The following is a 13,407-nucleotide window of genomic DNA, read 5'->3' as shown; positions in this document are numbered from 1 at the left end:
AGTAGAGAGTGAGGCCTTGTTCAGGTGTGACCTGGGGGAAAAAAGATAAGGGAAAAATGACAACTTTTACCTCTCCTTTACTTCAAATTCCTCAGTCATTTTCCTTTTATGACAACCATTTGCATCACCCCAGCAGCTGCTGCCATCCCCACCCCACACCTGAAAATGCCCACATAAACTCGTTCACCCAAAGACGCATGCGTACACACACTCACACATATACATGCATATACACACACATTCACACATGCATATACACTCATACATACACACACATGCATATGCACTCATGCATACACATGCACACACACTCATACATGCAAATACACACATACACACACACATAAATGTACACACACACTCATACACACACAAATATACAGACACACTCATACACACACAAATATACACACATTCACATACACACATATATATACTCATACATACACATACACAAATATACACACACATACACACACCCATATACATATACATATACGCAGGCACACAGCACACACACGTAACCACTTTGAATTGCTGACTACATCTCTCTATTTAATGTAACTCTTGTGAGAGAAGTCCGTTTTTAGATAGTGATCTGTTTCCTCTATTTCTGACACTGCCTAGAGAAGAAAAAAAATGACATTAGTGTCTGTGTTCCCATGCCCCGACCAACTTTGATAAATTATCCTGTAATTTCAGAACATTACTAGAGGCATAACTATCATTAAGGTCACTGAGGTATCTGACAATAGAATTCAGAAATCTGCTCATCTTGTTCTGTTAACTGGTATTAATGAAAAGGTGCAGATACCCCATAGACATTGGCTCCGTAAGCCTCGTACTCCTGCTGCCTCACACCACTTAGCAAGAATATCAATAGCTAATGCGGCAGCTGTGAGACTTATAACCGAATTTGCATCAGTCGTTTGCTCTCTGTAAACTGTTCTATATTTTCCTACCTTTGCTTTCCAGGTCTAATGTGCAATTTTGGGAATGGGAGAATGATGATCAACCAGGATACTTATTCTAGGTCTTACAATCTAAAATGTAGCTCAGACTGGATAAAGTGAGTCGAAAACACAATCACTGAGTGATGTAAAGGACTAAATCCTGCTTATATTGACTTCCTCAGTGCAATCTCCAACACTATCTTATAGTCTAAATACAACTAACACCATCTGGGTCGTAAAATTGTGTCTTATAGTTTGCACTGATCTCCCTTGACAGGACAGCAGTGATTGAAAATTCACTGGAATTAAAAATCAGGAGAGATGTAACACAAGTTGGAGCTCTAATATGCTGCAATTCACAAAGGCCTAAAAAGTGGTATAACTCTTAGAGAACCACAAATGAGTTATCGTGCCCAAATGATCGAGCTGCCGGCATCAGGAAAGACAACTCATCCTGCCTTTGAGATCAAAGGTTTACAAGGTGATCACATTAACCTTCAGACTTCTGGCGCTTGATTTTTCAGCCAGTCAGAGGCCAAAGATAGTCACTAATAAATCCAATAGGGAATTCAAGAGAAACTTCTTTACCCAAAGAGTGGTAAGAATGTGGAACTCGCTACCACAAGGAGTAGTTGAGGCGAAAAGCATAGATGCATTTAAGGGGAAGCTAGATAAACATATGAGGGAGAAAGGAATAGAAGGTTATGCTGATATGGTTCGATGAAGTGGGGTGGGAGAAGGCTTGTGTGCAGCATAAACACCAGCATAGACCTATTGGGCCGAATGGCCTGTTTCTGCGCTGTACGTTTTATGTAATTCTATGCAAAGATTTTCAAAGTGGGTTCCACCTCCAAAAATGGATAACAGGATCCAGAGGGTCGGGGGAAAAGCAGAAAAGGAAAGTACATTTTTTTTAAAGAAAGAAGATTTAGAATAGATGGTATATAGTATGTAACATGGAAATAACTTTTCAAAAAAGTTAAAATAATAAAAACAGGTGAGAGAAGAAAAAAGGAAAAACAGACAAGCAGAAGTAATGTTTAAAATGTTTTTTTAAACTTTAGTTTTTAATAATGTAGTGTTAGTCTTACTTCAGTGAAGCTAATCCTGACAGAGCAGTTTTATTACTGTAATAATAGGGTTTGTTTTGGCAGCATAGTGTGAGAACTGGAAACTGGCTGGCCCAGGGAGACTGAAAATTCCTGGACCTCACGACAGCCAAAGGGTTAAAATACACTAAAACATTCTATTTAATCTGATGAACCTTCTTATACTGTGCCGGCAAAGCATTGGGAATAGTATTAAAAAAACCCTCTTATGCAATAATCTCAGTCAGACTGCATTTTATTCCTGCTGGCGCCTGTGCCCATCAGACTCGCTTGTCGTACACACTGTGAAGGCCACTGTGCAGCCAAGGGCAAGGCTGGGCCATGCACAAGGGGCCACCTAAGGTAGATGTTCAATATGAACAAACATCGGCGCTTACCTTGTCCCAGAGGAGACGCAGCCTTCCTGATGTCATTGTTAATGAGTAATACAGGAGGGCGGCTGAAGTCACATATGTAAATTAGCATTCTGATTAAGTCAAATCAATCTCGGAAGATGCTGGTGATGGAGGGAGCGTCTTGAGCTGATTGCAGAACTCTCAGCCAGCACCAACATGTTAATGAGCAATTATCTGGGAAATAAGCTATTTTTAACCATCTCAGCATGGAGCTATTCTCAGATCCCCGTGTTATCTCTAACAGCTCGTTAGATCCTTTCCAAATACAGCTTCCACTGCCTACTGCTACTCAGTGCTTAAACGTCTATAGAATTCGAGTATTGCAGCAACCTATAGAACTCATACATAATGGGCTATCCGCGGCCTCTAGGCAAGTGAACAATCACCAGAATGTTCAAATGTTTGTGTTTTCAAATACTTAACCAGTTTTCAAACTCTGCACAGTTACTTCCTCGTAACCTCTGCATTTTTTTCTATTTCTGAAGGTTGTACCATATAATAGTTGATAGGCAAAGAACCTTTCAGAATTCATTGTCAATCTATTTCAGAGTCAGTGTATACCTGTTAAAAGGGGGCTCATCATCAGTGTTCTTTACAAAAAGGTGTGAACTTGGGCTGTGGCATAAAAGCACATAGCATCTAGCGGGTTTGCATAACACTTTGTTGGCTGTTGGTTAACTCATTTAAAGCAAAACTAAAATAAAGTGGTTAATGCCTCCATTAGAATATCTGGGGAGGGGCGAGCAACAATGACACCCAGCAGGCTTTACACTCTAAATGTTAACTCATACTGTATAAAACAGGTCTAAAACACAGTAGCGTATAGATTGGCTTTGGAATTCCCTCCCTAAACCTCTCCACCTCTCTCTCCTCCTTTAAGACGCTCCTTAAAACCTACTTCTTTGACCAAGATTTTGGTCACCTGTCCTAACACATCCTTGTGTGGCTCTGTGTCAAATTTTGTTTAATAATGCTCCTGTGAAGAGCCTTGGGACGTTTTACTACATTAAAGGTGCTATATAAATGCAAGTTGTTTTTGTTGGTTGTGCGATAGTGTAAAATGAGTGATAGCGAGTCAGCAGCCCATTTTACATCTCTCCCCATTTTTATTTCCATTGACTACCTGCAAACCATGGTTGGTTGTTGACACAAATAACCTCAAAAGAAGTCTTCAATCAGTGTAATTTTGCCTGTCACTAAAACTGGCTTCAGTTGGAGCCCACGTATATGTAAAACTATAATAATAGTGAAGCACATAAAAGGTTGTAATTTAATCCTGAGTTTCAAATAACATTTATCAACCATTCCAACTAAGCTCTCATGGTACATAAAAGTTATGTAAAGGTTGTGATTAAATCATACTATAAAATATCAATTTAACTGTGTATTTTTGATAAAACACAAGAAAATCAGCTGAAGTAGCTTTTTGGCATCACTTTCTCATTGTCATTATCATTCCTGGTGAAATCTGTTTTTTTATTTTCACACAGCTTTTGGAATTAGTGATCAGAGTTTGGATTAATTGGGGTTTCAGGTTCGGATTTGGAGATCAGCTTCGAAATAATCAAATTTGAAAGTCTGGCAGATAAATTTTTTGTCCAGTGATCATCGTGAGTGAAAAGGTCAGAGAGTGTAGGGGGAATTTTAACTCCCTCCGCCTGGCAGAAACCGGGCGAAACAGGAGTTAAAATCAAACGGCTCTATTTACCGTTCAATTTACGGTGTTCTTGTCGGCGGCTAACGAGCCCCTTTGACTCAGACGGGGGTCTCATTAATATGTGCTAATCAGGGTCCTCTGGTGCACATAAGACCCTAATGGTATTTTAACACCGTACTGAGCCATGGCCAGCATGCTCGGTAAAACCTGTCGGGGAAGATGAGGACACCATAAAAGGTAACACCTCCAGGCCCCACAAAGAAAGTCTGGGCCGCCCTAGGTTCCTTCCCTTCCCACCTGCGAGACCCTGCCAAACCCCATCACCACCACCGCCACCACCACCACACCATGACATATTTGATTGCCAGCCAGCAGGCAGCCAGCTGCCTTTTTATGCTCATTTTGGGCGGGCAGTTGGCTGGCGGGATGCAAATGATGCCCAACAGTTAATATCGGCCGCGCCTCCCTTGGAGAGTCCCGGGCGGGCAGCCTGAACATCCCGTCCGAGATTTAAAATTCTCCCTCATTAAACAAGGAAACCTTTTTACAATCACTCATACTTTTTTGGTCACATTAGTAACTGGAGGAAAATATATCTTCAAATGTTAAGCACATTTGAGAAGAGTGCTGATGCTCACCCATGGTCCTAACTATAGGTGAGTTTCACTTTAAGGTTACAGAGTAGCTGCACCTATGTTAAGAAGCATGGGTGTTGGAAGCTGCCATCTTAACTTGCATTCTGCATAATAGAGAAAATCAACAGGTGCCCAATGCTACGCATCCTCAAAAAAATGCTTTAACACTTTTTTTGATCATTAAGTACAACTTCAATTCCCTTTCATCCTTTATCCTTTCCTAGGGTTTGCTCTTTGAATAAATATATCTGTTGGGACCCTGATAATTACCCTCAGTTCATTTATAATGTTAATCCCCTCACCCGTGCTTTAAGTACCTGGACACACCTGGGTTTATATCAGCAAATGCATCTAATGTAGAAGACACACCAGTGACCCATAGTCTACCTTTGCATCCAATTGGTTTTCCTTAAGCCTTACCATTTACTGATTTTCCAATGCTGTGGAGATGTGTGATGGCTGAGTAATTGGTTTTGATCTCCTGAAGGAAGTTCTGCAGCTGTTGAGCGTCATGGTACGTGAAGTCCAGGGCAGTGCAGGAACCCAGAAACAAGGCAAGGACTAAATGGAAGAACAGTGCCTGAGAGAGACCCATGTCAGACCAGAACCGTAACCTCCACACCATGCAACGAATGGGTCCTGCAATTAAATATTCATCATTAATACTACTTTAATTTAGAAAATATATTTAAACATTGATAAGGAGCGGTCTGGTGAATTGGAATTTTGGGCATTCAGCACACTTTCAAGTACAAGCCTCAATGGACATTCACTCATAGTTCCCCAAAGGAGCAGATTCCATTCATCTTGATTGGCCACCAAGGTGAGAAATCTCACTGGGAGGTGTCCATACTCACATCTCTGAACCACTGCACCCACCAGGTTTGCCAAGAAGTTGCACTGGTATTGCATTTGTGGGAAGCTGGTCTGCGCCATCTTACTAATGGAAGAGAATTAATTAATTATGCATGTATGCAGATAGCTAGAGGGTAATTTGGTGTGAAAAAATGGCAAAAAAGTCCAAGAATAGTTTCTGCTATTTGGAAGTGGGCAGCAGTAAGAGATTGATTTTAAAAAACGTGCATCGAACAACCTTCGGGCTTGTAAGACCAAATAGCAGTGCTTCTTGATCACTTGGACATGAGCTATTAATCATATCATGATAATAAAGGGAGAGTGAGGACTTCCATTGGATATCTGGCCTCTGACTTTGTGTCAGGACAGTTTGACCAATCTGTTTGTGTGGCTGGTGGGACTAGTTTTAACTTAGTTGCCACAGTATTGTTCGCATGTGATGGATTGTTGTACAGTCAAGTGTGAGCAATTTAATTGCAGTAATAGCAGACTTACGTATTTCTAATCCTTTCATTGGTGTTTGGTATGCAAGATATTCTACGTCTAGATTCAAAATTAAGTAAAAACATTTTAAGTAGAATTTTATACAGGACTGTCAATTTGCCTACATCTCTCTGATGATGAACTCAGAAACAAAGGAGCCATCCTCAATCTACTGGTCTGTATGTCTTTGAAAGGCACTGAGCCCAGGATCAGGCCATGGATTTGGAGAATGGCTTCGAAAGAATCAAAACTGAAACACCGGCGGATGAAAATGTGGGAAAAAGTAAAAGGCTCACAAAAAAAATTAGTCAGAGTTACAGTATTTTATGATTCTTTGGCTCGGTGTCAATTTTTTTTGTTATATTACACTCCTACAAAGTGCCTTGGGGCGATTTACTACATTAAAGGCACTATATAAAACAATTGTTGTTGTGGGCTGGATAATGGCTATATGGAACACTGATGTGATAATGGAGCTCTCTTCAGGATTCCCACTCATGTACCAATTTTACCAACAACCTTCTCTGATTGTTTACCTAGCATAGTTTGGAAATGATTACTATGTCTGGGAGTTAAGCATTTATAACTGAAGAGAGCTTGATAGTGGAAGTTGGGGTGGGTAATATTAAATATTAAAGGAGTTAAAGTTCTCAACTGGGGAAAGGCCAATTTTACTGAGCTGAGAAGTGATTTAGCAAAAATGGACCAGAAACAGCTACTTGAAGGTAAATCAATGTCAGAGCAGTGGGAGTGTTCAAGGAGGAGATTCAAGGGGTTCAGAGTAAACATGTTCCCACAAAGAAAAAGGGTGGGACTGCCAATTCTAGAGCCCCCTGGATGTCAAGGAGCATACAGGGTAAGATAAGGCAGAAAAGGAAAGCTTATGTCAGACACCGAAAACTCAATACTGCAGAAAGCCTAGAGGAGTATAGAAAGTGCAGGGGTGAAATTAAAAAGGAAATTAGGAAAGCAAAGAGAGGGCATGAAAAAATATTGGCAAGTAAAATCAAGGAAAACCCAAAGATGTTTTATAAATACATTAAGAGCAAGAGGATAACTAAGGAAAGAGTAGGGCCTATTAGAGACCAAAAAGATAACCTATGTGTGGAGGCGGAAGATGTTGGTATGGTTCTTAATGAATACTTTGCATCTGTCTTCACAAAAGAGAGGGACGATGCAGACATTGTACTTAAGGAGGAGGAGTGTGAAATACTGGATGGGATAAACATAGTGAGAGAGGAAGTATTAAGGGGATTAGCATATTTGAAAATAGATAAATCACCAGAGCTGGATGAAATGTATCCCAGGCTGTTAAAAGAAGCAAGGGAGGAAATAACGGAAGCTCTGAGCATTATTTTCCAACCCTCACTGGATATAGGCGTGATTCCAGAGGATTGGAGGACCGCTAACGTTGTACCGTTGTTTAAAAAGGGACCGAGGGATAGACTGAGTAATCACAGGCCAGTCAGTCTAACATCGGTGGTGGGCAAATTAATGGAATCAATTCTGAGGGACAGGATAAACCGTCACTTAGAAAGGCACGGAGTAATTAAGGACAGTCAGCTTGGATTTGTTAAGGGAAGGTCATGTCTGACTAACTTGATTGAATTTTTTGAGGAGGTAACAAGGATAGATGAGGGTAGTGCATTTGATGTAGTCTACATGAATTTTAGCAAGGCTTTTGACAAGGTCCCATATGGCAGATTGGTCAAAAAAGTACAAGTCCATGGGAACCACAGGAAAGTGGCAAGTTGGATCCAAAATTGGCTCAGTGGCAGGAAGCAAAGGGTAATGGTCGACTGGAATGATGTTTTCAGTGGTGTTCTGCAGGGCTCAGTACTAGGTCCCTTGCTTTTTGTGGTATATATTAATGATTTGGACTTAAATGTAGGGGCCATGATTAAGAAGTCTGCAGATGGTACAAAAATTGGCCATGTGGTTGACAGTGAGGAGGAAAGCTGTAGATTGCAGGAAGATATCAATGGACTGGTCAGGTGGGCAGAAAAGTGGCAAATGGAATTCAATCCAGAGAAATGTGAGGTAATGCATTTGGGGAGGGCAAACAAGGCAAGGGAACACACAATAAATGAGAGGATACTGAAAGGTGTAGAGGAAGTGAGGGACCTTGGAGTGCATGTCCACAGATCCCTGAAGGTAGCAGGAAGGTAGATAAAGTGGTTAAGAAGGCATATGAAATACTTTCCTTTATTAGCCGAGGCATAGAATATAAGAGCAGGGGGGTTATGCTGGAACTGTATAAAACACTGGTTAGGCTACAGCTTGAGTACTGCGTACAGTTCTGGTCACCATATTACAGGAAAGATATGATTGCACTAGAGAGGGTACAGAGGAGATTTACAAGGATTTTACCAGGACTGGAGAATTTTAGCTATGAGGAAAGATTGGATAGGCTGGGGCTGTTTTCCTTGGAACAGAGGAGGCTGAGGGGTGATTTAATTGAGGTGTACAAAATTATGAGGGGCCTAGATAGAGTGGTTAGAGAGGACCTATTTCCCTTAGCAGAGAGGTCAATAACCAGGGGACATAGATTTAAAGTGATTGGTAGAAGGATTAGAGGGAAGCTGATGAAAAAATTTTTCACCCAGTGGGTGTGGGGGTCTGGAACTCACTGTCTGAAAGGGTTGTAGAGGCAGAAACCCTCAACTCATTTAAAAAGTACCTAGATGTGCACCTGAAGTGCCATAACCTACAGGGCTATGGACCAAGTGCTGGAAAATTAGATTAGGCTGGGTGGCTCATTTTCAGCCGGCGCGGACACAATGGGCTGAATGGCCTCCTTCTGTGCCGTAAATTTTCTATAATTCTTCTATGAACATCCATCTTTACTAATCCCAGCAGCGTTCCTTGTGTGTACAAACTACATTGCCTCAAGTGTTCCTTGAATGGACCTTCACAAATGGCCATTCAAGAAAAGAAATGACCAAATGTTTTAGCTTCAAAAGGTCATTGGTTCTTCATCAGCTTCTAAATGTCTATTAGATCAGTTACCAAATAGGTAGGAGTGTCTAAAGTTCACCCATGGACGCTATAGCAACCACAGGAAAGCTCTTAGCTTTCAGCGGGAGGTTTAAACACGCACTGTTACATATTAATACCCAGATATTTTCTGGCTGCGTTCCAGGGGTATTATTGTTGGATGACCTTGGCTTTTAATAGAGAAATCTGTTTTGTTGGAGTTGTGTTCCTCTTGAATTATGTATATCATAAAGTAAATCAGCCTTGTGTTTTCATTTAGTCTGATGATTTAAATCATCTGTGAGCTGAATTCTCTTTTGACCTTTTCGAAATCAAATTATGCTGTTCATTACCAAGCATTTTCCCCCAAATAGTCTCTAGAATAAAAGCAGCTAATTAGGAGGGCGGTCACGCGGTGTGTTGATGGAGAAGGTGGCGGTGTTGTCGAGCTCCTGGGGCAATTTGGCTCTTTTACTGTTTCCGTGGCGTCAAGGCAAGATAAGAGCTGCATTCTTCAGCTGAAAGTGTGTAACAACACATGCTGCGAGGACTGCATCCTGCAGGATAATTAATGAAAATGGGGGGGGGGAGGAGAGGAAAGCTCACGCAAAAATGTGACCTGTTAGACCATTGTCAGGAAGCTTTCCGAGAGCGTGTCTACGATGCAGAGGATACAGCTGAAAGAGCGGGGTCAAAATTCTCCTACGCTCCCGGCGGACGTTTGGAACACATATCGTAGAATTGCGCACTGCCGCGGGTCTCTTGTCTATTTGGATGGGTGAAAAATGATGGGCTGGCTGGCTGGCGGTACGCAATATCACGACATGCGTTCCTGGCATTCGTTGCGCGTCCAGAAGCAGCATTTTCACCGCAACTTTTCCATAAAACTTATTACTTGCAAGGAGATGCTTTATAGGGCCGCCCTGAATAGCGATTGGACACCGAGCAGGGGAAAGGGGTCATCATTACGGAAACAGGCACTGGGTGTGGAGGTGGCACTGAACAGATCAGAGTGTAAAGTACTCACTGGAGGCATCAGATATGGGGAACCGCCTTTAGCAGATGGATTATAGAAGCAGTTGCTGCAAAAGGGCTTTTCTCTCCTTACTTTAACAAGGTGTGGTATATAAGGATAGAAAAGGCAAACTGAGAACATTTCAGATGCGCCAGAGCATGAAGACAAGAGAGCACGGGGTCAGGGTCGAATTTAGAAGACATCAGGAACAATTTCTTTATGGAGGGGATGTTCAACAGGTTAACAGGAAGGATGGCCCAGGGTGGGGGACTCATTCAAGGAACAACTAGCTGCTATAATGAAAAGGTGGGAAGGTTAGTATTCTGGAAGGATGGGATCAAATGGGCTACGAGCGAGCTGCCTGCGCCCGTGGAGCTGTAGCCCAGCAAGAGCCAGCGCCTTCATGGAGAGTGGGAAAGAAAGGGATGGTTTTGTCAATCTGAATCAAGCCAGTTCCCAATCCATTTTCAGATACCTCAGTGCTCACAATCATCAGTGCCCTTATTACAAGATAATAAAGGGAGGCGGGGAAATCGCGAGGGGGTGGAGATTCCAGATTTACTCTCGGTCCCCTGTAGATCCTACAACTGCCACCTTTTTTTTATTGAAAACAAAGTCAGAGCAGCACAGAATGTCACCAGCTGTAAATCCAGACTGGAGCGTGGGTTTCGAGTGCGTGGCTCAGCAATTGGAAAATCATAAGGGAGGAAAGTTCTAAATTGTAAAAGATTAAAATTACTGAAGTTACTGCCTATATATCTGTGAAGAGGCACGGAGCTAAATCTCCTCTGTTTGCCGAATGTACCAAATCCCATCACAACCACTGCTGACAAATCCACTTAACATCAGCGTTCTGACTAGCGTCCCAGGCTCGGGCCAAGAGCTGTTAAAATGATTTCTCTTTAGATCTTACGCTTGTCAGAACGTAATGGCTCATAATACAACTGGCAGATTGGAGCTTTATTACATGACGGTTTTGTCAATCTGGATATTTTAATATGGCTTCATTCCTAGTCTTGTCAACTTAATAATACTTAGTCTTGGCAAAGAGAATATCTGCTGCTATTACAGATGACAGTCTTCAACATTTTATTCAATGTAAGTTTACTTTATTGTATAAAATCCAGCCATCAAAAAAAATCTGTAAGAAGTAAATCTCCACAGTCTCAGAGGTTTCCTGTAAGAATTACATTACCGTTCAAAAGGAGGGAGCGATGAGATTTGTAAATGTTTAATCTGTTGCGGTGCCTTCAACGTAGACTTCCCTCCCCCCCCCCCAATGTAATGTGTTGTATATCTCCTCAAAATGCCCCTTCAAGCTCTGTGTTTTAATACTCCGTGTAGTAGCTTTATTGCTTCTGAGTTATAGGCAGGCCTCCAAATAACCGGTAGCTCGGGAGCTCCATGTTACTAAAGTACACACAGGGCCACTTATGTTCAGAAGGCAGATGTTCAGCTGGAAGTAATGTGAATACCAAACTGAACGATGGGTGAGTTTAAGTGAGGTCCTTCACTCCCAACTGGTAGCTCAGTGCTCCACGCACCTCATGTTGTACAGACCCCTTCACTTTTGGCTTGTGACACTCACTGCACGGGAAGGGAGAGGAGAAAATCAGTAGGAGATTTTATATGCTCCAGATGAGCAGTGCAAGCTTAATCCAATAGGCAAGCCAGGTTACCAGATCAAAAACCATGGTTAACCTTTAACATTATTGCCTTACTGTAAAATTTCTACCACAATCCTGAAAGTGTTAATGGTGTAAAATAAAAGTGGGTGACTATCGAAGTTAATATCTCTGGTGACTTGTTCAAGATTCTTAGGTCAACATAACATGTTTGACCTGACAGAAGCTTCAGGCTCCTAGATTGGCTTTCCAAACTTTCTCCCAATGGCATTCCGCACTTACCATAATATACAATCTAGGCTCATGGTGCTGGGCTTTCTGCTTACCGTGTAGACGTTCCAGGGCCTGGACATTACTGATTGCACTCTGGATTCCTAGATGGATGCTCCAGGCTTCACCATCCCAGATATCCAGATGGTGCTGCCCCCTATAACTAACAAACTAGATTGTGAGTGGCACTTACAGCTTTTCCTAATGGAAGCTGCATACCCCAGACAAAACAGACAACTTCTTCCTAATAGGTGCTTCAGGCAATATATGATTCTTAATCTTACTGTCGGAAAACTCAAAGTTTCCTGGATCCTCCTACCTCTTCATCCAGTTTCTGAATCAAGAATTCGTGGTATCACTACATATTAATAGCTAGCTAGTGGGAGTTCCTGGCAGCAGTACAGTGTCACAGTACATTGGAACCTTAATGTGCCACAGCACAGAGTGGCAGAATATGGACTTGTGCCGGTAGCCCTTGACATCGCTTGAGTAACTGGTCTCAGCTGTGCTGCAGTGGGGAAATGTCAATGGAAGGCCAGTTATGACCCCACAGAGAGTAGGAAGGAAAGCCACTAAAGTGATCACCCAAATGACTCACACACACCCTCGACCTGTCTTTGAATTGGACACTGTACTCAAGGTGTGGTCCGAGCAGAGCACTATACAGTTTGATCAGCACTTCCTCTGACTTACATAGAATTTACAGCACAAAAACAGACTATCCGGCCCAATTGGTCTATGCCAGTCTTTATGCTCCACACGAGGCTCCTCCTACCTTACTTCATCTCACCCTATCAGTATAACCTTCTATTCTTTTCTCCCTCATGTACCTGTCTAAAGATACAAGTTGTTGTTATTTAATAAAAACATGTGGAGTTTCCAGCAATAATTAATTACGACTGTCCTTACCCACAGCAGGAAGCACATTGCTTGGCCAACTGCAAAAACTGTCAGACCCATAGGCTATTCAACAGGGTAATAATGCTTGAGCCAAATCAACCAACCAATCACAATACAAAATGCTATTTAAACATTTCCAACAGAACTGCTGCTACAAGTGCCAGACTTCATTAGTCTTTCTCAAACATTATGGCGTGCCCTCTCTCAGCAACTACTTACAATATTCTGCCTTTCTGCTCACTGACATACACTAAGCTTTCTAACTTGCTCTATAAACATATCGTTACCATGGTGAAGGGATCTGTTGTTGCTCAGGTCCACTCATAAACTGGCCGTTTCATCGTCTCTGGAACTTGCAAAACTGCGATATTCAGATGACAAATTACACCATGTAGCATTAGCCCTAGCTAATGCCTCTCTTTCTTGGAATCAAAGAATCATAGAAAAGTTACAGCCCATCGAGTCTGTGGCGGCTCTACGCAAGAGCAATCCAGCTAGTCCCACTCCCCCGCCCTATCCCGTAGCCCTGCAAAT

The 13,407-nt window shown here is 42.1% G+C and overlaps 1 protein-coding gene across 4 annotated transcripts in view; it reads right to left on the bottom strand.

Annotated features, from left to right (window-relative positions):
• LOC137345020 (carboxypeptidase D-like) overlaps nt 1-13,407 on the bottom strand; it is a 212,676-nt gene that overhangs the window by 153,253 nt on the left and 46,016 nt on the right. For all 4 annotated transcript variants that reach the window (XM_068008366.1, XM_068008367.1, XM_068008365.1 and 1 more), the window contains exon 2: nt 5,170-5,388. In XM_068008366.1, the coding sequence (XP_067864467.1) occupies nt 5,170-5,374 (205 nt within the window). In that variant the 5' untranslated portion in view covers nt 5,375-5,388. The remainder of the gene's footprint in view (nt 1-5,169; nt 5,389-13,407) is intronic.

The sequence above is a fragment of the Heptranchias perlo genome, chromosome 28 (genome assembly GCF_035084215.1).
Source record: "Heptranchias perlo isolate sHepPer1 chromosome 28, sHepPer1.hap1, whole genome shotgun sequence".
Classification (NCBI taxonomy): domain Eukaryota; kingdom Metazoa; phylum Chordata; class Chondrichthyes; order Hexanchiformes; family Hexanchidae; genus Heptranchias; species Heptranchias perlo.
This window is presented reverse-complemented; position numbering and strand designations above follow the sequence as displayed.